The sequence below is a fragment of the Eptatretus burgeri genome, chromosome 2, assembly GCF_056783735.1.
Source record: "Eptatretus burgeri isolate ZD-2024b chromosome 2, Ebu_testis_v1, whole genome shotgun sequence".
NCBI classification, from domain to species: Eukaryota; Metazoa; Chordata; class Myxini; order Myxiniformes; family Myxinidae; genus Eptatretus; species Eptatretus burgeri.
This window is the reverse complement of record NC_140962.1, coordinates 121,739,877-121,765,976: the sequence shown is the minus strand read 5'-3', so window position 1 is coordinate 121,765,976 and position 26,100 is coordinate 121,739,877. Positions and strand designations below refer to the sequence as shown.

At 41.2% G+C, this 26,100-nt stretch overlaps 1 protein-coding gene across 1 annotated transcript in view; it reads right to left on the bottom strand.

Moving 5' to 3' along the window:
• Positions 1 to 26,100, bottom strand: part of PCDH15 (protocadherin related 15) — a 338,778-nt gene that overhangs the window by 172,343 nt on the left and 140,335 nt on the right. The window contains exons 13-15 of the mRNA XM_085871026.1: positions 3,684 to 3,785; positions 3,055 to 3,201; positions 333 to 479 (exon numbers count right to left, since the gene is read on the bottom strand). Coding sequence (XP_085727152.1) covers positions 333 to 479; positions 3,055 to 3,201; positions 3,684 to 3,785 — 396 coding nt within the window. The remainder of the gene's footprint in view (positions 1 to 332; positions 480 to 3,054; positions 3,202 to 3,683; positions 3,786 to 26,100) is intronic.

Genomic DNA, 26,100 nt, shown 5'->3' with positions numbered 1-26,100 from the left:
GTCATCCACTTACACTAATAACTTACACTACAACTTTTTCGTTGAATATTCACATCTTTCACTTCTCCATTGAGATACAGACTTCACAATAACGTCCAGTTATCTTAGTAAGATTACTTTGTTGGCAACCTTTCATAGCAATTAAATATAAAGCAATACAAAATTTAAAAATCTGCATCCTGTAATATAAATGCTGTTGTCAAAATTGACAGATTAAATGTTATACCTCTCAGATTATGATTGGTCCAGCCCATTCCTGCAAAACATTCTGAAACTGTTTGCCTTATGTGATTAGTCCCTGCGGGAATTAATGATCATTGCCATGGTAATACCGTGAGCAAGACGAAGCCACGCAGCGAGTCACTTTGGATATGTGTCTGGTACAAGGATTGCTGGAAGGTCGGTGCATGGTCGTTCACATCCAAAACCGTGACTGTCAAGCTGGAAACTCCGCTATGCTTTCCATCCCACACTCTTAGCTACACACACACACACACACACACACACACACACACACACACACACACACACACACACACACACACACACACACACACACACACACACACACACACTTTTCATCACCAGGAACATAAGCGATCCAATAAATGTCCAACTACATAATATGAACCCAAAATTGTTGACGCCACTTCTCCTGTTCTCTCCCATAGAATCTCCTTCAATCCCTTCAATCCTAGCTACTCTTAGCCTCATTTACCATTTCTCTTCTCTCCGTTTCTAACTTCCCTTTTCTTCTCCATTTTCTCTCCTTCCCTTGTTTTTCATCAGTTTACTTGCCACCATCCCCACCTCACCCTCCTCCCCCAGGTTATGATGAACAAGTCAAATGAACTTAAGGAAGAGGCAGGCAACACGGACAATACAATTCAATTTGATTGCAGGTGCAACTCGTGACACTAAGGTGTGTCAGCAGTAACAACACACTCCAGGAAGTATTATTATTGATCCCAAGACGGTATTTACCGATTTAAAAATTAAAAATCAACATTTCATCAATTTAACTGAGGATGTGTGGAATTTACTTTGCTCGACCACCTGTTCTCCAAAATCTCAAATATGATGAGACGCCCTATTGCTATTGATGCTCAACTCCATTACACGCTTTACGATGGCGATCAAAGCTGACATTTCTTTCAGGTTATGCATTGGAATTTCCAAATAAATTTGCATCATCGGGCACATCCATTAAAGAATAAAATACATCACTGAACGGTTCTCAGGTGTATTCGGAAGAGATGTGGAGACTCGCCTTTAAATTTCTGCCACATTAGACTGTTACACTGCAAAACCAAGAAATGAACAGCCTTTTGGCCTGAAGGTCTGTAATGGCTGCACATATCATCTTTAACTGTTATGGTTATTACAGACACCTGAAATAAATGGAAATCGGAATTATCTTGTGCTCTGTAGTCTGGCAAAGGACGGGGGTGGTGTTGCGGAAGCAGTCTCGGGGCAAGGACTGGAGTGGGTGGTTTGCTTCTCTCTTCCCAATGGAGAGAACAGGAATTTGAAATTGGTTCAGGGTACCGACAATAACTCGCCTATTCTTCATCAAGTACACCGTGGGATATACGGGACGAGGAGACGGGAGAGGTGTGGGGCATAATACACAACTCTTAAGATGATGATGCCAGGTTCTGTATCAATCCTATAATGACGAAATTAACTGATTAAAGAGATGATAGTTTACTGTACACTATGTGCGGTGTACAAAATGTTATTTGGAAGGAGATACTCAAAAATGTCTGAGAAATGCAACTTTATTATTATTTTTTTTAAATACAAGTAGGTCTGATTATCAGAAAAACATTTTTTTTTCCTCATTCATGACATATTTTTTGATTTTGACTTTGACAGGTGGTGCCAAAACAGTTTCTTGGCAAGGTGTTGGTGGTTTTCCATTGTCTTCCCAGTGTTGTTTGACAGTGCTCTATCCTTTAAATGCTGAGTGTTAAACAAGGAAGCAGGAGGAGGAGGAGATTGGGACCATACTCTGTGCAGAGCGTTGGTGCTGCTTAAGCAGTCTCCTTGGCTATTGGGCACAATCCTGGACGGGTCGCCACTCCGACACAGTATACCAGCATGCTGGCACTCATTTTACCGACCTCAGAAGGATGACAGGTCGAGTTAACCCCACCTGGTATTAATTCAACAGCTGAGAGGGATTTGAACTCAGGACCCAAGGAACCCAAGCCCACCACCCTAACCATTAAGCCAACACCAGGCATCGGAAGCAGCACATAACATTTTTAAAGTTGTTCATACTCAAACAGGATTTGAACCACTGATTCAAATCTCCTAGTCTCTGAGCAGACAATTGAACAGTCTAACCATTATGCCACCAAGTCAGGTTTATTACCTCCACCACTGAGGGTGAAGGAGGTGATGTTTTCACCCCTTTCTGTCTGTTTGTCTGTGTACAGGATATCTCAAAAAGTTGGAGACGTATCTGGATGAAATTTTGTGGACAGGTTCGGTGCATGACAAGAAAGAACTGGTTAAATTTTGGTGAAGATCCTGATCCGGATCCGATAATTTTTTAAGTGATTGTTCACCATTGAGAGATAGGGCAAAACTGATATAAAGCATGGTATCGCAAAAAGTTGGAGACGGATTCGGGCGAAACTTGGTGGACAAGTTGTTTGTGTGACCACGATGAATTATTCGATTTTGGTGACGATCTGAATCCGGATCCGGATACGAGAATAATTTAATTCTTAAAGTGATTCTTCACCATTGACAGATAGGGCCAAAAACGTTCTAGTACTGTATGTATAGCATGATATTTAAAAAATATATTGGACCCGATATGTTCTCACGGATCAGGCATTATGTGGCGGACGTATGTGCTCCACCGAGTGCCCTTCTAGTTATATATCCAATACTTACATAACGTCTGAAAACAATGTTATCATGACTGCTGTACGATCATCCCACTCTGATAACCTTTTTAACCCATCGTATGATGAAGAGGACTTCAACTTCATAGCTTGTTAAAGCGACGTATTAATGGTGTTATGTCGTGTTCCATGCCGTGTTCCTGTGCTTGCTCCGCGTCTCCCGGTCAAGTGGCCGAATGACTCGAAGGCGCCAGGTGTACTGCTCCGCCGGAACAGCTTCAAAGTGGACAAGTTCATCACCGTCTGCTGCCACGGTCACGCGCAGCTCGGGGTCAGCACCCTACGGGTTCCATCATACATGAAGTGGGAAAAGGAAATCGAGAAAGAGGAAGAAACAGGTAGAAAAGGTTATAATGAAATGCAGAGAGGTTGTAAATGCATTCATGTGTGTGAGGGAGAGAAGCAGGATAATGAGAAGAAGCTCGATAAGAGTGGGATCAAGCAAATGCTGATTAAGGAAATTATCAAAGGGATAGCTCCACACAAAATGAACGACAAACCTCACTCTGACCTTTTAAACTTCCCCAGCGTACTATACGAGTACGTCATGCTCTAATTAACGATTTCTGTCTGTTATTAATTCCCATCTTCCCTCTTATAAAACAATTTGCCTGAAGGGAGAAGGGGAGATTATTATGGAACAGCCATTACCGGACAGGAACGAGCTCGAAACATTAATCATGTATATAAAGTCTGAAGCATAACCCTAGATTATTCCATCCCCTGCTTCAACACACACCAAATGAGAACAGACTCTCCAACCTGTGGGATGTCAGGGTCTTGAGGAGTCAATGTGAGAGGGAGGGTCAAGTTGAGGTCAGCTGAAACCCAGGCACCCAAGGTCACCGACTCCTGAACGTAGCCCTGAGGAGGGTGTCAGGGAAATGCAAGTGGGTGTGAAGAATGTACTTGAACTGTGATGTAGTACCATGTAATCTCATCGGATAACTCGCATACCTCTTTGTGGCTTACGAGCCCACGGGGTTGACCTCTTTAACTCCCTGAAATTAATTTTTCTCATCATTGTTCGCTATTTCTTTTTAAACAACGATTATTAGTAAGACTATTATTGCGGCATTGTTCCATTTATACTGTTAAACAAATCCATAAAGTTTCTCAGCTGTATCGAAAAGCATGCTATCAAAGACTGATAAATACTCCAACTTCACACAATTGATTTAAAGTTATTTTAACATTGAAAAGGATTTCTGTCGGTTTTTTGATTCAATTTTTGTTGATACTGATTCAGGGGGTATATAATTACAAACATACGTAAAGAACATTTGGTACATTATACATGTTCCACATCCACATTCGATCCTCCTTCCAGGTAGGGCTAATGATACTGTAGCTGATCCTCAATCGGGCAATTGTGCCAGGATTAGTCCAGGGGCCCAGAAGGTTGATTCAACTGAAAAGCGCCGGAACGTTTAACCTCATGGGCTGATGGGGTCATCCACCGACATGACAAAAATGCATTGCTGCTTGAAAATGTTGAGTTCACCCTGAAAGTTGCCTACTGGAGTCATACCATCTGTCTTTTGTTACAATGTGGCAAATAATGCATTGGTCTCTGTCCCTTTTTGTTATTTACAGATCATGGCAAATGACGCTCCCAAATTACACATGGCAAATGTGTAATTTGCAAAGAGAGAGGAGAAAAGAAACGTGCCCTAAAGACGGACAAGGCATCTCTCACAAAGAAACTTGAAAGCAGACAGGAAGCGTTTCTCGATGACAACAGTCTTCTCCCAATAACAGCCTCAGTGATTGATGGCGGTATTATCCTCCCTGAAACCGTGCTGCAGCACAGCAAGTCCACATATGTAACCCTGGCAAAGGATCTTTTGGCAAAAGTATGTTTGTATCGTGGGGAGCAAATCCATATAATGCTCGACAAGTACCAGTCACCATCAATCAAAGATACCGAGCGAAACCTGCATTGTTCAACTACTCCTCAATCATTCATCATTACTGGACCTGACCAGGCTCAGCGACAGAGTGGCACAGAGTTACTCAAAAGGGGATCATTCAAGGAAGAGTTTGCCCGGTTTGTAATGGAGGAATGGAAGAAGCTCCAATATGGTTCAATCTTGGAAGAAAAACACTGTATGTTTCACATGGTGGTGTGTGTATGGAGATGAAGAACAACGAGGATGATGTGCTGCAAATCGAGTAACCGAATCACCTCCATTGTCGACATGAAGAAGCTGACAAACTCATTGCCTTTCATGCAAACAACATTTCCACTGGTAACATTCTAGTAAGGTCCACTGATACGGACGTCTTCATCATTCTGCTTGGGCTTTCTGGAAGGTTGGAAGGGATCAACATCATCATGGACTATGGATCTGGCAACCACCGAATGTACATTGATGTCACTAAACTAGCTGACATTCTTGAGAAGAAACAGACTGGTATCACTGAAGCACTAATCGGCCTTCATGCCTTGGCTGGTTGTGATTTCACATCGTGTTTCTACAGAAAGGGCAAAGTGAAGCCCTTCCAGTGGATGGAGTCAGATACAGCTCATGTGATGGCATTGCGATCTCTAACAGCTGAGGAGGTAGACGTCCAAGCTGTTACATCCTTTGGCTGTGTGTTGTATGGCTTTAAAACCTCTGACATTAATGAAGCCAGATACAAGGCGTTCATGCGAATGGGTGGTGGTGATGAAAAGGAGCCCCTTGCCAGAATAAAGAAGATAAACTGTGCCTCTCTTCCCCCGTGCACCAAGACACTTGGTAATCATATCAAAAGGGCACACAATGTGGCAAGAATCTGGAAGAGAGCTGATCAGACAGATCCAACTGGTGGAGCGAGTCCAACAGGCTATTGATGGAAGTTGTCTCAAAACTGCTTTGAACCAGACCGGTATCCAGGAAGTTCAGTTCCAGAGTCCCTCGCAGGCCCACATGAGGATGATGGGGATGGCGTGGAAGATAATTCAGTTGATGAGGAAGAGTCAGATAATGCTTGGAGTGAGGACAGTGATGAGAGTGATGAAAGTGATAGAGAAGACTTGTAATGCCAAGAGGACATCAAGTTAATTATGTGGACTGCACATTTGCAAGTTTTCCATATATCGTTGTTCGGTAATGGCGTCGCTTAATGAGCGGGTGGGTAATACATTTACATGGTAAGGCCTAAGTCACATTTGCTGTACGGCGAGGATACGGTGGCCGTACGCCCTCTGAATTGACAGAAACGTGCGGCAGCTGCAGAGTTTCTGAGGTGGCCTCAGGGTGGCCCTACGCCGTTTGGCTATATTTTACAGGCCGTAGAGTCGCCATGGAATTATAACGTGGTTATAACTTTTTTCATTTCTACGTTCGCCGTAGAAATTTGACAATCCGAAACAAAAGAAGTTGGTAAAAAAAAAAATTAACCCATTCGTTACCGTCCGTCTGGCCGCACGTTCGGCTTAGGGTCCCCCTGTGGTCGCCTTGCGAGCACCTTGCGTCTGCCTTCAAAATTCTATGGCCGCCGCAGGAACGCCCGAAGGTCACCGTACGACATCAAATCAAAGACCGTACGGCACACCCATGTTTTCGGTCTCCACAATTTATAAATACGCCGTGCGGCTACCCCAAAAATAACAAGGACTAATGTGTCCAAGAGCAGCGTCCAAAACCTAAAGGTTTTGTCAGCGAAATAAAATATATTTTTTTAAAACAACAACAACAACAACTTCCGATATTTCGTCACGTGTCTTCATTAAGCCAATAGCGAAACCCGTCATAATGTATTTACATATTTACGATATATCGTGTATTTATGAAATATATAATGTATTTACAAAATTACAATACGATAAATGGAATAATCTTTAAATAGTAATGTCAACTTTTCCAAACTTTAAAGCAAATGTCCGAATATATTTAAAAGTTCATGATAGACGCTCTCAAAGGGCACCGTCTATGTGAGGATGTGTACATGTGCTCAGTCTTAAGGCGATGCGGATCTTGTATATATAGGCCATGGGCCAAATGGGTGATCATTACCATCTCGGGTGGCAAAGGTTGGCTGTACTTTTTGGAAAGATCTTTGTCTGGGCCAACTTTTTGGGTATGATTGCCACTACAAATCGGTAGCTTCATTGTAGTTTTTTGGGAAAATAGGCATTTTTGGGGTAAAATCGTGTTTTTTGAAATTTCAACTGTAGAAAAAATATCTGCGACAAAACAACATATTTGAGACTTGGAATAAATAGCTATGTAAAATACAACCATTTTGGTGTGCTTTGTGTTGGGTTTCAATCGCCGGTTACCATGGCAACAACCATTTTAGGGTAAAAAAAAACATGGTTTTTGATAGTGAAACTTTAAAAATTCATATCTCAGAAATGAAAAATGATTTTTGAACCATTTAAACGATAAACACATACTGATGCATCAGGGCAGTTTTTAAATTCCATAGTAAGAGGGTAGGTTTAAGATAAATGTATCGTTTTAGGGTAAAAACATCACATTTTGAATTGCATTTCTTGCTAATCTGACAGAAAACCCTGTTTTTTGAGATAAGAGGACTGTTTTTATTTTATCAACTTCACAGAGTACCCAAAGTCTACATGTATTTATATATCACTTTACATGTCCTAGTATAGGTTGTACGAGTTACCTAGTTCAATTAGATTGGCATTGCCATGGAAACGATAAATTTTGTGGGTAAACACGTTTTTTGACGGTAAAAGTTGAAATATTCATAGCTTGCAAGTGAAATAATATTTTTCAGAGATCTGAAGGCTAAAACCACTCCGATGCACGCAGAAAGTTGTTTATTTCAATGTATAGGGCAGGTTGTCAACAAACTATCTCGTTTTAGGGTGAAACCATCAACTATTCAATTTCATTCCTCGAAAGAATTGTCAAAGCAGAGATTTTGAGAAGTCTTTGGTTTTAAAGATTTTTCAATCGTACCATATATCAAAAGTCCATTTTGGCTAACAATTTATATGAATTCTCTCTTATGGCAATCAATAAGTTGAACTAGACTGACGTTTCCATGGCAACGGTAATTTTGTGGAGAAACCATTGTGAAGTGTATTTAAATATTACACAGTGTTTTTACATCTTTTTTTTCTTTTCCGGTGACTGACTGATCATGGAAGAGTCATTGCCTCCCCCAAAGCGGCCACGTACCGACTGTGTTATCCACTGCTCTGATGACAACACTGATCTTGTGTCACCAATAGATTTTGGTTCATGGGCAACTCTGTTGAAGGCTGCAGAAATTCGAGGTCATGGACAAACATTATCTGCTGCAAAAGGTTTATCCGAAGGAGAGATTGCGCCAGTGAAATATCATCGCAGGTGCAGTTCTGTGTTTACCAACAAAAAGGACCTCAATAGACTAACACGTGAGAAAACAGACACACACGAGCAACCCAGCCGACATGGGACACCTCGGCAAGGGGCTGTCTCATCTCGCGTGTACGAGGCAAAGTGCATATTTTGTGATAAAGTTGAAAAAATATTTGAAAGGACAGCGTTCTAAGGGAACCCTTGTGCAGTGTAAACAGCTGCGAGCGGACACAGCTGTCAGACAAGCTGCTGTGCGAAAAATGGACAATAAGATTCTTAGCATAGTCAGTCGAGAGATCGTTGCAGCTGAAGCACATTACCATAGGTCCTGCTACCGGCAGTATACAAAGGCATCGACTACCTCGGAATTGTGGAATTGTAGTGGAATTGTGGAATTGCCGCAACCTCGACTAGTGGAATTGCCGCAACCAGTAAGGCATCAGCAGAAACTTTCTATGAATCAGCTGAAACTACCGCTTACAAAGAGTTATTTGACTTCATCAGGAACGAAATATTTCCAAATCCAAAGGTTCTGCACCTCACTGACTTGACATCCCGTTTAATTTCACTGATGAACTCGTACGGTTTCAACGAGATCAGCGACTCAACTAAGACACATATGCGTCGAAAATTTGAGAGCGAGTTTGGTGAGTCACTCCATTTCGTCCGAAACCACGATCGCTGAGTCTTGGTTTACCCTGACACCTTGAGGAGGGACGAACTTGCCTGCAGCATCATGGAACTTAGAACGAAAGTTGAAACATTGCTGGCGACACAAAGTAATTCTATGGCAGAGCCATCAAGGGCCGCCCTGCTATTGCGAGGTGACATAAAAAGGCAGGAACTAATGGCTGAATGGCCGCCGCAACCTTCAGAGCTTGGAACCGAAACTGCAAATATACCTGAAGCCGTGAAACACTTTCTGAAAATGTTAATAGTTGGTCAAGAAGGCGAGTCAAATGTGACTAGTTGTGCCGAAAGACAGATTTGTTCGATTGGCCAAGATCTGATCTATGCTGTCACTAATGGTCGTCAGCGCCCGCCAAAGCATATTTTGATGGCTCTTGTTGTGAAGTGTCTTACAGGAAACGTTGAGCCGATTCAAATTCTCAACCGCCTTGGACACTGTATTTCGTACTCCATGATGGAACAGATAGAGACGGCGCTGTATATGCAGAAGTTGCATTCACTGTCTGACAGCACCAACAACGTCATTCTTCCGGCAAACATTCTGATCTCTATGATTACTACTCTTGTGTGGGACAACATAGATAAACTCGAAGAGACTCTGAGTGGTGGTGGTACCTCCCATCACGTCAATCGCATTATCATCCAGGACAGGTTTATTGGCCCTTTACCAAAAGAATCAAGCGCACCTGTCGTGAAGAGCAAAAAAAGATCGATCAACAAAGAAGAATCACTACTTCCACAGTACAATGCTGGAGAACGAGTTGGTCTGGCACCTGTCAAATCTCTAGAGGTGGATCCACTTAATTCGGTTGAGGATGCCAAGAGAAAGAATCGAATTTGGGTACCATTTTGCCTGCAGAATTGCCAAGCACCAAACTGGACGGGGTTCAACATCCTGACATGGGGTGAAACCACCAATTGTCCGAACAAGATCAGCTACTTGCCGACAATTAACGCACCAGCAACTGAGATGACTACGGTTTTGGAGATACTAACTCAGTCTCAAAGAATCCGGGTTCAATTACAGCTTCCAAGTTTGGTTCTCATATTCGACCAAGCACTCTATGCGAAGGCTGCAGAGATCGTTTGGAAGCATCCAGACATATTTGACGGTTTTGTTCTCCGCATGGGAGACTTCCACACCATGATGAATTTCCTGTCTATCATAGGCAAGCGATTCCAAGATGCTGGTCTGCGAGAACTTGCTGTCGAGTCTGGCCTAATCGCAGAGGGCTCTGTGCAGGCGGTGATGGATGGGCGACAGTACAACCGAGCTGTTAGACTTCACAAGCTGGTCTATGAAGCAATACTACTACTGGCATGGAAGGAATTTCTCCCATGGTTGACAACCACATATGATACTGCTGACTGTCACCTCTTAGATGATGCGCTCCGTTGCATCGAGGAGTCGAGTGAGGATATCAACGAAGACTCCTTCAATACAGTTCTCCATAAGCCTCGTGTAAAACGCATTCTCCATGTCTGAAACATTCTTGCAAGCACTGCGAGATGGACGAAATGGTGACTTGGCCAGATTCTGGATGTCGTACTTGGACATGGTGGAGATTCTTCTGGGTTTGATACGTGCATCAAGAGAGGGAGATTGGCTTTTGCATCTGTACTGCATTAAAGAGGCAATCCCCTGGGCATTTGCTTACGATAAAATCAACTATGGCCGTTATTTACCAGTGTACTCTGCTCATATGTCCCAGTTACCAACAAGCCACCCAGAAATCTACGCTCATATGCTAAATGGAGGTTTTTCTGTCAAGCGAGGATCACAAAATCCATTTGGTAAAATTCCCGCTGACCAGACGATAGAAGAGACTGTCAATAGGGACACGAAAACACCCGGCGGTACAAAAGGGTTTAGTCTCAGATTCAAAGCCCTGAGCCGATACTACATGACTGCAGAGTATCGCAGCACAGCATTACGTCAGATGCGTGACATGGTGCGACAACCAAGTCCAACGTTTTCGCACTCGGATCTACATGCTCCACAAATCCAAAAGGATAATGCTGATTCCAAGGCACTGGTAGATCTGCTTGAGATTCACTGGGTAAACCCTATGAGCGGAAACCAGCCTGAGCTTACAAGTATTTCAACTGGACGGCTAGCTACTCCTGACATAAAGAACGACCTAACAAGAGTGCATGAGGTTGGTACTGAATCATACAAAACTTTCAAGGAGAACCGCCTGGAAGCAACACCTCTAGTTGAAGCCTTCCACGGCAAAATCTCGAAACAAAACCTGAAAACTTTCTCCAACCAAATTAAAAAGAAGCGTGTGACAAAGGCAGATGGTAAAGGGCTAATCCTTCAGGCTGACAGACAACTGTTCGCCCACATGATTCTTGCTGCTGAGAGCCGTCACCTTGATTTGCAGGAAGTCTTAGGACACCCTCTGGGGCCCATTCCATGGTCCTTAGCAACGTCTGAGGGGTCCTTGAGGAAAACAAACAAAGCTGCTCTCGCCAAAGCGCTGACCAATGATGGCATGGTAGCCGAGAATATCCCTCGACCGTCTGCAACCATTATCGATGGAATGAGTTTAGTTCAGCGCTTGAAAGGGGACAAACAGACTTTCGCAGAAGTTGCAGACAGTTGCCTGGCTCATGCACTTCATGAAGGTGAAAATAGCCAACAGATCGACGTAGTTTTTGACGTGTACCGCAAACAATCTATAAAGAATGCAGAAAGATCGAATCGTGGAGCAACGGAGGGTCGAGAGTTCAAGAATATCAGTCGAGGGCACAAAATTAGGCAATGGCGGAAATTCTTGCGCAGTTCGTCAAACAAAACCTGTTTCATCCGATTCGTCGTAGATGAATGGAAAAGGCCAGAGAACCGACTCAAACTGGGAATGAAAGTTCTGTACGTTACATGTGAGGAACGATTCTTCAAGCTTGTCAAGGACCAATGGGAAGAAGTCAGTGAAATGAAGTCTATTCAGGAAGAGGCAGACACTCGTATCTTTCTGCATGCCAGCAGAGCAGAAGAAAATGGGTGCAACGCTATTGTGATAACTGCTGAAGACACGGATGTTCTGGTACTTTGCATTGGTTTCAGCAAAATCATCCGTTCACCCATGTATCAGAAGGTTGGAACAAAAACTCGGCAAAAGTACATTGACATAACCAAGATTGCCAACGCCCTTGGTGAAGATGTCTGCAAGGCCTTAATTGGCTTGCACGCCTTTACGGGGTGCGATACGGTCAATGCATTTGCCAGAAAGGGAAAACTGAATGCACTAAAACTTACCAAGAAGACCGTGGACTATCAGCGGTGCTTCAGTGAGCTTGGACGGTCATGGCAAATGTCCAATGAACTGTTTGCAAAGCTTGAAGCATTCACCTGCCATCTCTATGTTTCTAACAGAGCTATCGTTGAAGACAACCAGTGTCGTTATCAGCTCTTCACATCAAAGAGGGGCAACATGATTTTAGCACAATTGCCACCATGCGGAGATTGCCTGTTCCAGCATGCCAAGCGGGCAAATTACCAAGCAGCCATATGGCATAGATCCCTTGAATGCAGTCCTGAAGTAATCTCACCAACAGATTGTGGATGGTCTACAGATGACAGCGGTGACCTTGAGATTCTTTGGATGACTGATCCACCAGCTCCATCGGCTGTTTTGGAGCTCATGAGCTGTAGCTGTGTACGCCACTGTGATGCAAAGGACTGTACGTGCATCCGAAATGGACTGAAATGCACTAAGATGTGTAAAAACCAGATGTTTAATAACCAATATGAGGATGACGAAGCAGACACAGACGTAACCGTATATGTAGATGATGAAAGTGATGATGATGATAGTGATCAAGGAATGTAAATCGAAGACACTTACACGACAGCTGCCTGCAGGTTATTCTACCTATTGAACAAACAAACAGCCTTAGGGTGTCAGGGTGGTAGCTGGCGTTCAAATTACTCGAAAATATTACATTTCTACCAAGTTATGGATTTTTAAACTTTCACCGTCAAAAAATGTGTTTTATCCCAAAATTGGTCGTTTCCATGGCAACGTCAATCTATTTGAACGAGGTATCTCATCCAACCTCGTATGCTAATACATCTACAGTGATAAATGGACTTTTGATACTTTATATAATTGAGAAATATTTAAAATGCTCAAAAAACTGGGTTTTCTCTCTATTTACCGAGAAATGCAATTCAAAATGTGATGTTTTTACCCTAAAACGATATATTTATCTTAAACTTACCCTCATACTATGGAATTTAAAAACTGCCCAGATGCATCGGTATGTGTTTATCGTTTAAATGGTTCAAAAATCATTTTTCATTTCTGAGATATGAATTTTTAAAGTTTCACTCTCAAAAACCATGTTTTTTTTTTTTTTTTTTACCTTAAAATGGCTGTTGCCATGGTAACCGGCGATTGAAACCCAACACAAAGCACACCAAAATGGTTGTACTTTACATAGCTATTTATTCCAAGTCTCAAATATGTTGATTTGTTGCAGATATTTTTTCTACAGTTGAAATTTCAAAAAACACGATTTTACCCCAAAAATGCCTATTTCCCCCCCCAAAAAACTACAATAAAGCTACCGATTTGGAGTGGCAATCATACCCAAAAAGTTGGCCCAGACAAAGATCTTTCCAAAAACTACAGTCAACCTTTGCCACCCGAGATGGTCATGAGAAGTCCATTTTGGGTGATTGGCCCATGGCCTAATACAAGAGCCGAGTCCGAGAGATTAAGGTTTTGTCTTCACAAGAAGAAGAAGAACAAAAAGAAGAAGAAGAAGAAGAACTTCATAAGAAGAAGAAGAAGAACAACAAGAAGAAGAAAAAGAAGAAGAAGAACAACGCCCAGCTCTCTATGAGCAGCGTTCACTACGCGAGACGCTGCTAAAAACATGTGACTGCTACATTGTGTGACCGTGGAAATACTGCGGCCGCTTTATAATTGCTAGTGCCCGTACAATATGTAGACCCTCCCGCCGCCGAGCCAAATGTGACAGGCCTTACCTCGTGTTTTCACCTTCATTTGTGATGTTTGTTTTTTTTAATCATCTTGTGTTTTAATTAATAACAAAAAAGCAATCCGATCACGTGGTGTGACGGACTGTCGGGCAAGGATTGAATTTCACAGCAAAACCAGTTGTAATTTGCAATATCCATGATTACGTCAGCCCGATGTGTTTGATGAAAGTGATTGTGGTTCTGCGAGCATCATGTTTGATGAGCTGCCCTGGGGGCAGCGCTCTCGCAGAGTACGCGAGCGATCGGAACCCAGGCCGGAGCTCGAGCCTGTGTGGACCTTTGGATGTGGTGATTGTACCAGTTTACATACAATACACCGCCACCGAAGGTCATTTACTCATCTTATTCTATCTTAAACATGGGGAATTTCAGTTTAAAGTGTCTTGAGAGTGGGTTTTCTTTGGGTCCACGAACGGATTAATTCACTCCATTATTTCTTATTGGGAAAATATTTTTGGAATCTGAACTTTTTGCAATCGGAACAGCCTCCTGGAACGAATTAAATTGGGATTCTGGGGGCACCACTGTATAGGCAAACACCTATACTCCGATCTCTAGCGGTCGCGCACGGTGGACGCACGGTCGACGCAGATTGCCACGAAGGCCGTACGTAGGTGCACGGCGGGCGTAGGGGAACCGTGCGTCGACCCTGTGTTGCCCGCAGGTAGTCACACAGACCGCAAGGCCACCGTACGGTGACCGTGGAAATAGTGCGGCCGCCGTAATTTTTTGGGGGTTGGGAAAATTCATTTTTCATCGAGAAGAGCTTACGGCAGCCGCACGAATAACGCAAGCCCACCGTACGCCCTACGTACGGTCGACGTGGAACACATCTACGTCATAGCCTGGCTTGTCGAATTGCTACGGCGAACGTAGAAATGAAAAAAAGTTATAACTCCGCGTTATAATTCCACGGCGACCCTACTGCCTGTAAAATATAGCCATACGGCGTAGGGCCTCCCTGGGGCCACCTCAGTTTCTCTGCGGCCGCCGCACGTTTCTGTCAATTCAGAGGGCGTACGGCCGCCGTATCCTCGCCGTAGAGCAAATGTGACCTAGGCCTAAACCACCTCAGGTACCAAGGTCAGGGGGCACAAAATATAATTAATTAATTAAATTTATCTCTTTTTATTCAGGTTCTGCTCATCTTGGTTCGTGACATAGGGAAAAGTCCCATGTGGCATTGAAAACGTTCCACGTGGCAAAGAGAAAACGGTGTCCATGACAACAATTTCACCCCCATTATAATCATATGGGATATTTTTGTGATTTTATTATTGCCAAACCTCAGGAATTTTTCAAGATATCACAATGAAATTTACACAGCTTATTTGTACACATGTGTAGTATATATTCATGAAATCTTGTCAAAATTAGTCAAAGGTCAAGGGCAATGCCATCCAAAACATGTAAGACACCTATTAGGCAGCAATTAGAAAATGCACAACATTCCATCATGTAAAACACTTGAGAAGTCACATTTTCCAAATTATGGCAATTATTGTTTATTTTCATTTCACAAGTATCATGATGTGCATGACATCTTTCTTGTTTGTATGTCTTTGAGCAGGATATCTCAAAACGTTATTGATGAATTCAGATGAAATTTGGTGGACAGGTTGGATGTATGACAAGGACGAATTAATTAGATTTTGGTGAAAATCCGAATCTGTATACTAGAATTTCCTCAGTTTTTCTTCCTCAGAGAGATGGGGCCAAAAACGACACATAGCATGATATTTCAAAAAGTTGTGGATGGATTAGGACAAAACTTGGTCGATGGGTTTTGGAGGTGAGAATAACAAGCAGTTTTTTGATTAAGGTCGGGATGTAGATCTGGTCTATCAGTGGGATACAAAATGTAAACCTTTCAGCCTGGCAGAGGCAACCTGTGCTTGGTTTCGCCTCAAAAGCCAGTCGCCGACTGGGAATCCTCCGTCGTGCTAAGTCCTTCCTCGGCCCTCTTGAGCTCCTGACCACTTAAAAAGCTTTTGTCCGTAGCCTGATGGAGTACTGCTCTCCCCTCTGGGCTGGTGCTCCTGCCTCCCACCTTTCTCGGCTTCACGCTGTCGAAACCAGGGCATTTAGGATCATCAGCATCTCCCGCAATGAAGCTGAGTCTTTGGGCCTCTCACTCAATCACCGCAGGTTGGTCGGTGGTCTTTCTGTCTTCTACCGACTCCTCTCCAGCCTTGCCCCCCCTGCTCTCTCTGCGATTTGTCCCCACCACATTTCCACAGGGCGCTCAAGGTCCGCCAACAACCCCCTTCTGGTAAAACTACCAAAATCACGAATCACTGCTCATCTTCACTCTTTCATTCCTCTTTTTTCCCGCCTTTGGAATAAACTTCCTCACTCTATTCTTTCCCATTCTTCTCTCCAGGCTTTCAAAACAGCTGTTCACCACCACCTCTTATCTTCCCCCATCCAAATCCTCGATCTTTTCTACCCCCGATAATCCACCCAAGCCCACTTCCTTCAATTCTCCTGCTTTCCTTCCTGAAAGTCCCTGAAATGTCCATCTTCTCTTCGCCATGTTCCCCGTCCCATCCCCATCCCTCTCCCTTCCACAGTTCACCTAATGTGTCTGTTCCCCACTGTTTTGTCCCTTCCACTCCCGCCCCTCTTGTCTCATGCCTCCTTGCTGTGAGTTGTGTGTTAGCTCTCATACGAGCCTCGACCAAGGTATACAAAAAAAAAAAAAGAAAAAAAAAAAAGAGGTATGCGCTCCACCAATTGCCATTCTAGTGTTATTTATGAGAGAGTAGGTTTGTCGTGCTGTCCTGTTGCTGGAGTCTGAGGTTTCTAAAGATATCATTTTGTTTAACTGTGTCATTGCCTTAATTTTCTGATTTTCCCCTTGATAAATGTAAAATATCAAGTAATTCCTTGGGATTCTGTGGACCTAATTAGTTGGTGAACTTGTTTTTGTAGTGGAATTAATTAAATAACCACATACATTTTGGTTCCATGAGCATCTGCTTGTGGAGAATAAGAAAATATGTTCACTAAGAACCACAGTCAAGGTCTGAGAAGGAACCTTGTAAACAAAGGCTGGTGGCCTGGAGCGATAGTTGTCATAAGCCTCTGAATCAAGCAAGGTGGCTGCATATTAAAACTCATCCAGCAATCTGGGTCTGCGACTGAGCTGTGACTGACTCAAGGCAGGTGCATCTCCAAGATACCTGGAAAGTTCACTGATTCAATGATCATGAGATATATATATATATATATATATATATATATATATATATATATATATATATATATATATATATATATATATATATATATATATATATATATATATATTTGCATTGTAGGAATATCTTCCTGCACTCGTTCTATTTTTTCAATGTGAGTTATCCACAGTTTTTCTGGTTTGTTTTCTTCGTGTTCACGCACAAATTGGGCTTAATGATCCTTTGCATATGCGGCCAATCCGAGAGTCGTCGTTCTGTGCACTTGATTGAGATCCATGAATCCACAACCTCTTTCTCATCTCAGTGGGCAAATTCTCAGGGTGAAATGGTTTTCTATAACACTTTATGCATATTAACACGTTTTCTTGTTTTGGTATCCAGCTCGTTCATTTCCAATTGTGGCCATTGTACTGTACAACAACTGCATTGGAACACTGGCACTTCTCACTGGTTCATAATTTTTAATTTTTATGACTGCAACAGTATTTTACCATCTGGTACATTAATTGTTCCTGCTGAGTTATGCAGCATCAATGTGGTGCTCTCTCGCCTTTCATAAAAATCCAATTATTCAGTGGTTGATTTTGTAGTTTCATGCCTTTTATGATCCACAAGTGCGGGATGCTATTGAATGCCTTTTTGTAGTCAATCCAAGGTGTAGACATTGAAAGTTTGATGTCTCTTTGTGTAGTTTTTGATGATGGCCGATTTTACCAAGAGGTTTAACAAGGTGGTCGATTGTTCCACAGCAGTTTCTCCTCCATCATTTTTGATCTGCCAGCAGGCATTTTTGTTCCATTAAATGGTTAAATGGTCTCTTCTGCGATGATTCCTGTTAAAAGTTTGTATGTTGCCGGTTGGCATGTTCGGGGTTTATATTTCTGAGACATGTTCGGGGTTTATATTTATTCAGTTATGTTTCTTTAGATTTTGAGATGAGGAAGGTTTGTCCATTGCCCATTGACTTTTTGTCGATTGTCTTTTCTTCTCGAACAGGTTAATTAAATATCTAAGTGTAATTCTTGCAGACATCATATAGTTGCTTTAGCTAGAAATCTGCTTAAACCCTATCTGGATCAGTGCTTTAAAAATCTGGTATATTTAGCCCGTCCACCTGCACAGTGGAAGATGGGGTTTTGCAATAATTTGTGTGTAGCGTGTGTGTGTGTGTGTGTGTGTGTGTGTGTGTGTGTGTGTGAGTGTGTGTGTGAGTGTGTGTGTGTGTGTGTGTGTGTGTGTGTGTGTGTGTGTGTGTGTGTGTGTGTGTGTGTGTGTCCGTGTGTGTGTGTGTCCAGGCCATAACCTTTTTACCATTTGACCTTTTGTCATCAAATTTTAAACAAACCTTTATTATGAGAAAATGGAGAACACTAATTCATAAGTTGGTCAAAATGTCAAAGGACAGAGTCAACAAGTACAAATAGACCTTATTATCCTGTCCACTGTGCAGCGGGAGAAGACCAGGGTTTTTTTTAGTAATCGCTTCCATGTTTCTTAATTTTTGTCCTCTTGCATCTTGCGATACTTTCGTTTCCATCATTTGAGCATTTGTCATCAAATTTCAACAAAGCTAAAAAATAATGGGAATATGGACAACAACAATTAATATATTTTACTTCTGTTTTTTAAAATCTGTTGTTTTTGTCAAGTTTAGTTTGAGTACAAAGCAGACGTGGACAAGCTTTGCATTTTGTGATGCTTTGTCGTTATTAGTTGTTTTATGATTTTTTTTTCTTCTTCATTAATTATCACTCAGGGTATTTCCTCCATATGTGGTTTTTTATTTTCAATCCAATCCACCACCTTATCTTATTTTATTTTGGATATTCAGGAATTCCTTTCCAGAACTTTTTGTCCCCCGCCCATCTGACAACGTCTGAGACGGGGACATTAAAATTAGTTCCGTCTGAGTGACTGATCATCAGTCCATGACCGATCATTTCTTCATGTACTTTTGTGTACACGATGTTTCATGAAACGTTCAACATTTAGCTTTCATATTACACAGATCTATTCCTCATACTACCCAAAAGGCGGGGGGACCAGCTCCTGGTTCAAGTTTGTCACATTTTGCTTTCTTGTCCTTAATTCTCAGCAGTATAAGGTTGTTCAGGTTATTTAAAAAATAAAAAGATTATGTTTTCTTGTTTGTTTCATCACAGTTTATTTTTTTTTACTGCCATAATTGATATTTATCTCCACCACTTCAGGGGGACAGAGATTATGTTTTCACCCCTGTCTGTTTGTCTGACTGTCTGTGAGCAGGATATCTCAAACAAGGACAAATGTGTCCAAGAGCAGCATCCTAAAGGTTTTGTCGGCTAAAAAACAAAAAAAAACAAAAAAACAACTACTTCCGATATTTTGTCACGCGCCTTGATTAAGCCAATAGCGAGACCCGTCATAGTGTATTTACGTATTTACGAAATATAGTGTAGTTACGAAATAAATAATGTATTTACGAATTTAAAATACTTTAAATGGAATAATCTTTAAATAGTAACGTGAACTTTTCGAAACTTTAAAGAAAATGTCCAAATATATTTAAAAGTTCATGATAGACACTCAAAAGGCACCCTCAATGCGAGGATGTGTACAAGTGCTTATTATTTAAGGAGATCCGGATCGTGTATATAAAAGAGCTGAGTCCGAATATAAAGGTTTTGTCTTCAGAAGAAGAAGAAGAAGAAGAAGAAGAAGAAGAAGAAGAAGAAGAAGAAGAAGAACGCCGAGCGTTCTCAGAGCAGCGTTCGCAATGCGAGACGCTGCTAAAAATGTTGTAGACGGGTTCGGACGAAATTTGGGTGGGCAGGTTGAGTGTGTGATAAGGGCAAATTGATTAGATTTTGGTGAAGAACCAGGTCTGGATCTGGATTGGAGAATTTTTTTAAAATGATGTTTCACCATTGAGTGATTGGGCCAAAAACGATATATAGCAGGCTATCTCAAAAAGTTTGGACTGAATCAGACGAAACTTTGTGGGCAGGTTGGGTATGTAACAAGGAAGAATTATTTCGATTTTGGTGAAGACCTGAATCCGAATCCGAATCCGGATCCAGATCTGAGAATTTTTTTTAGTGATTCTTCACCATTGAGTGATGGGGCTAAAACGATATAAAGCACAATATCTGAAAAAAATTACGGACGCATTTGGCCAAAACTTGGTGGATGAGTTGCTTAGGTGACAAGAACAAGCCAATTAAATTTTATTCCAGGTCCGAATCCAGATCCGGCCTATCAGTGGGATACAAAACGTAAACTACTCAGCCTGGCTTAGGTATGCGCTCTTCCGAATGACTGTTCTAGTTTTTGTCTGCATATGTGCCACCTGGTCTGGGTGAGCTGGTTGAAAATGCTCTCCCTTCTGGGATTGGGTCTGTGCCATGATTTTTCCTCTGCTGTTCTTTGGCACTCCCGTTGGGCCTCTGATGTCATGCTGTAGTCTGAATTCACGTCTGTTGTGCTTTATCACTCTTTTTCGGTATCAGGCCATGGTCCTCACATCCTTCAACTCTTTGAGAGGCTGGGGTGCTAGCTCCTCTTGTGGGGATGTACTGGCCTTCTATCCTTTCATTGGCAGTGCAGCTCCATCACAATCTGCTGAGGGCTTGTTTTCAGTGAAAATCTGTCGTGTGGGATTTTCATCCCGCATGCGAGTGAAATCCATCCATTCTTGCATTGGTACAATTCTCATTCTGTTGGTGAGCCTTCCATTTGTATTGCTTCTTTAACTTGCTGTTCTTTAATTATTTTCTTCACCTGTGAATATTTTCTGTTGGGTTATTATGACTTTCACGGAATCTCGAGGTCAGGTCAGGTCAGGTATGGGAGCATGTGCCAGAACAGCGTGTCGCTGCGTCCACTTTCCGCCGGTAGTTTATCTCGTAGGAATCTCGAGTTTATCCAACAATGTTTTCATTCTGGTACTCTTTTTGAAATAGCTGCTCCCATGTGTTTCCACTCTCTCATCTTATACACCTTTGTATATCCTAACCCACAGGAATATCCATTTTTCGTTTTTTTACCTGTCTTTCTTCTTTTGTTCAATGATTTCTTCTGGCATAATTTTTCTCGAGTTGTTAGCTGCTTTTCATCTGCTTTGCTCGGATATTTCCTTTATTTTGTCTTTGGATAGGTACTTGTGGACTTGAGTTGTTACTGATGTAACCACTTGAATTGAGACTCTTAAATTTTTGAAGATATACTTGATTTTTTCAGTTGGTCCTTCAAACGTTTTGCTTTTCTGTGTGTCCTTCATACTTAATGCAAGAAATACCCTTTGAAATAGGACTGTTTCCTTCGACTCTATGTTCCAACTCACCTCTTTTTCACATCTTCCATTTGTGTGGTGATTAGTTTGTGTTGTTTTTGAGGCATTTTTGTTGGTGTGGAGGTTTGTATCATGGTGAGGTTGACATCTTATTCGTCACTGGATAAGGTGCAGTCTTTATTGTTTTGTCACACATTTACGCTGCTCAGTGTAGCCACACAGATTTAGGTATCAATGTTGGAAGGGTCTGTGTCCTTTCGTCTTTTTGTAATGTTTACCGTCAATGTTGGGAAATTTTTGGTGACAGCCAGCGATACGGCTTTCCCCAAGGGGCCCCTGACACCCTGGCTGCTTGACAGGGATCACCGATGGCACTCTGGGGAGTTGTGCTAAGAATGTAAATGCCCACAAGACTCCTGCTTGCTCACTGACTTTCTCTTCAATGGTTCGTTGAATAGCTTGCCGTTTGCCAGGGCCACTCGTGGGGGGGTATATAGACAACCCGAGACTCCCTTTGCCTTTTCTTTCTTTTCGCTTGTGTATATGTCCACAACTGCCAACCTTTCAAACACAGAGCAGATACTCTAACCTTTACACCACAGTATTTTCATTGCACTGTTGGATAAAGGAATAAATATATTTAATAAATTGCTCATATTTACAAACAGTTTACATTTCTCTCTGACCTATCTTTTGTCACTAACCCGATGGTACACCATTTAACTTCATATCACAGAAAATAACATGCTGCTTCTATAGTCTCGACTCTGGAGTACTGGTTCCCTGAGGAAAATTGTAGTTATCCCGTGCATGTGAAGCAAAAAGAGGGGTTAAGCAATTGGTTCACTTCTGTCTGTCTGTTTCTGTCTACAAATGTCAGTTTATGGTTGAACAACAACTTGATTTCAATTGAATGTTATACTTTGAACATGATTCAGAACATGAATCGAAAAAGAAGCCTGTAGTTTATCAGTAATTTGGGTCAGAATTTGTCCCGATCGCACATGCGCAGAGAGGAGTGAGATAATTGTTTTACTCTGTCTGCCTGTCTGGCAGTCAAACAAAATTGAAAATCATTCCAAACAGGAAACAATATTTTTAAGGACATCATGAAGGACACAAACAAACAGGAACAAATAACTATAAAGTTCTGAATTTTTTTTTCTACAACCTTTAAAACCTTTATTTTATTTCAATTGAATTATATACTTGAACACTGCAGAACGCAAGTCGTCATTTTGTCACTTTCACAAACTTTCCGTTTAACAGGACTTGGAAAAATATTCATGCCCCGAGGGCAAAGTAACTATGAACCAGAGAGTTGGTGTCAAAGCCACCCAATGCTCGCCTGTTTATACATTATCGTTTTTAAAAGATGAGTCTAATAATATTTTTTATAAAGCATTGCAGTGAAGTCTGATCCAAATAATTTTAAAGCAATATATGTATTTGTATATTGTAATCAGTAAAAAATAGTGTGGTAGATAAAAACATTAGAAAGGAAATAACTTGCACCAAAAACTTTAACATTTTCACGCTCACGCTCATGCCGGGGGTATCGCTATAGCTCTCTGTTCTTCAAACAGGCGAGCTAAAAAAATTTAAAATCATTTGTTAATTTCAACTTCACTACACCAATAGTATACCCCAAAGGAACCTCCATGCCAAATATCAGCATCCCAGTACACATATTAATGAATGGCAAGCTTATAAATAACTTGCACCAAAAACTTTAACATTGATGTGCTACAAAAAAGTTAAGTTCAAAACAGGTCAAAAATTTAAAACATTTGAAATTATTTTTTAATTTCAACTTCACTACATCAATAATATACCCCAAAGGAACTTCCATGCCAAATATCAGCATCCTAGTACACATATTAAATGAATCGCAAGCTTCGAAATAACTTGCACTAAAAACTTTAACATTTTCACGCTCACGCTGACGCTGACGCTCACGCTCACGCTCACACCGGGGTTATCGCTATAGCTCTCTGTTCTTTAAACAGGCGAGCTAAAAAAAAGCAATGAGAATCAGCATTCCTGCCATCATTGCTTGAGGGCAGAAAAACTTTGATATTCTGAAACCTGACAAATATGTTTGTGCATAGTGCTGTGTGGTTACCATCATGCCTGTTATGTAAGGTTCACAAACAAAACGAACATAGATCATGCTCACGGAAACACAAAGCAAGAGTTCGTGACTCTTCCCATGCCCTTTTTCTCAAGACTGCATGGAGTAAGCTATTCCATGAACTCTATTGTTTAGTGCTTAATAAAGAGTCAAACATGATGAAATATGCAAAAAGATGTCAGTTCGAAATAAAAACTGAATCGATCATTTATGACTTTTGAGTAGTTATCCCTCATTTAAATGAAAATTACAGTGAAAGGTTCTATGCTTTTCCCGTTTTTTGTGGCCTGACATCTCTGTGTGTTCATGATTTGTTTTGCTTTACTGTAAGCAATATGCGTATTCTGTATGCTTTGTATTGTTGCCAGTGGTTCATGTTTTAGTCATCGCTGTTTTGCTGATTTGTGATTGGTATGGAGTTACATTATTCAACCATCTTGATTTTTTTTCCTCACAGATAATTGACAATTCTATTGGTTGACTCAGTGCTAGCAAAGTGTATCTGGAACATATTTGTCATTCAAAAATGCACATTTACTCTGGCATTAAAAACTCCCATATTTTTAGATCCTCGTGGAGGATCTCTAAGTCTTACTCACGTTGTTCTTGTGGACTTTTTTGTTTCACAGCCTACAGTTTTCATCGAAACTTCCTGAAGCTTGGCATATATATGTAAAAATTCCCTGCACAGACAGTAACCATCTCCGATTTTGAAAATTCCTCCGAGAAAAAAAGTTATGACGTCAAAATATCTCCGCTAATGGAAATCGCCTAAAAAATTATCTCCGAAACTAGGCAAGCTTTTTGAATTCTGTTTGCGGGAATCGAACAGGGCATTAGCAGAGATGAATTACCGCACATATGATACATCAATATGACGTCATATCAATTTTTATGACGTCATTCCTATTTTTTGACATTTTTTGTTTCACAACCCAGAGTTTTCATCGGATCTTCATGAAACTTGCCATGTATATGCAGAAAGCCCACGCGCAGGCAGTAACCATCTCCGATTTTGGAAATTCTTCCTAGAAAAAAAGGTGACGTCATAATATCGCCACTAATGGGAATCGCCTATACCATTATCTTCAAAACTAGGCAAGCTGTTTGAATTTTTTTGCGGAAATCAAACCGGGCATTAGCACAGATAATTTATCGCAAACCTGATACATCACAATGACGTCATATTCGTTTTTATGACGTCATCATTAAGAGGATGAGGATCTTAGCTCATTCAAGCTTGTTTCAATGCTTCGTACTTTATGGAATGCATTACTTGATCAGGTACTTTACAGAAAATTTTGACAAAATATATAAAAGCCTCATTCAACTTTAACTGTGTGCATCTTTTGTACATTACAAAGTAAGAGAAACAGTGAAGATGTATTTCCCATGTCAAATGAAAATGATTTCACAATATAAACATCAATACCCAGGCAGGAATTTCAGTACAAATCAATATGATACATGATCTTCGACATGGTGTCAAGATCATCTGAGCTAATCTAATGAGACCGATTTATAACAAAAAAATTGTCATTTCAGAGAGCAGGCGATGTTGTTTTCACCCAATGATTCAACAAAGTGTGGCCAAAATCAATGCAATGTCAACTAGAAAACATCTCAAAATGCAAAACCCATTCATATCCACTTTGTCCTTGAACTAGCCTTGACAAAAACTTTTTTTTTAAAACATTATATGTTTTATTAATGACTAGCAGGGGTACCCAGTGTTGCTTGGTGCTGTTCTAATGATGTTGGCATTTTGAAGAAATCTATTTTTTTCCTTTTTTTGTGTGGGCCAAAAACACTTCCCTAACACACTAAGGAATGGGGTTGGGATCATTTAGTATCACCTTTGACATAGCTATAAGGGCTTAGGCATGTCGAAAGAGATTTTGTTTTTTTAGTCCACAAAAAATTTCATCTTTTTTTAATTTCAAAAATGTTTGTTTTGCCTTAACACTCACTGGCACTCACTGATGAATCTCTGAAACTTTGACCATCGTTTGGCCATGAGAAAAATGGTGACACAGACAGACAAACATCTTTCTTATAGTATAGATTGCTATCCATATTCTCAAAATAAAGGTTTGTTGAAAATTTGATGATTAAAAACTCAAATGGTAAAAAAGTTATGGCCTAAAAAGACACACTGAAGCTCAATGGTAAATAAATAAAGAAACACGGAAACAATTTAAATAAAAAGAAAAAAAGCCTGGGCATCTCGCGCTGATGCTGACTCTCTCCCGCTGCATGGAAGACAGGCCAAAGATGCATGCACAAAAGGTTTGTTGAAACAAAAACTATGAATCATACAAAAGAATATATATTGTTACGGATTTTAGAATCTGGTCTGATGAATGCATCCACACATCCAGGTCCTCAGACAGTTATTTCCATAAATGCATGTTCAGATTAGCCCCATCCCCATGTCTAATGGGATCTTAAATGTGATGCGTTGGGAAGGGTAAAGGATAGATCCCCTCTCTTATGGGAAGTTTTTTTCTTTACGACAGACACGTTCACACACATTTCTTTCACGAGCTCTGAAGTCCGCCCTCA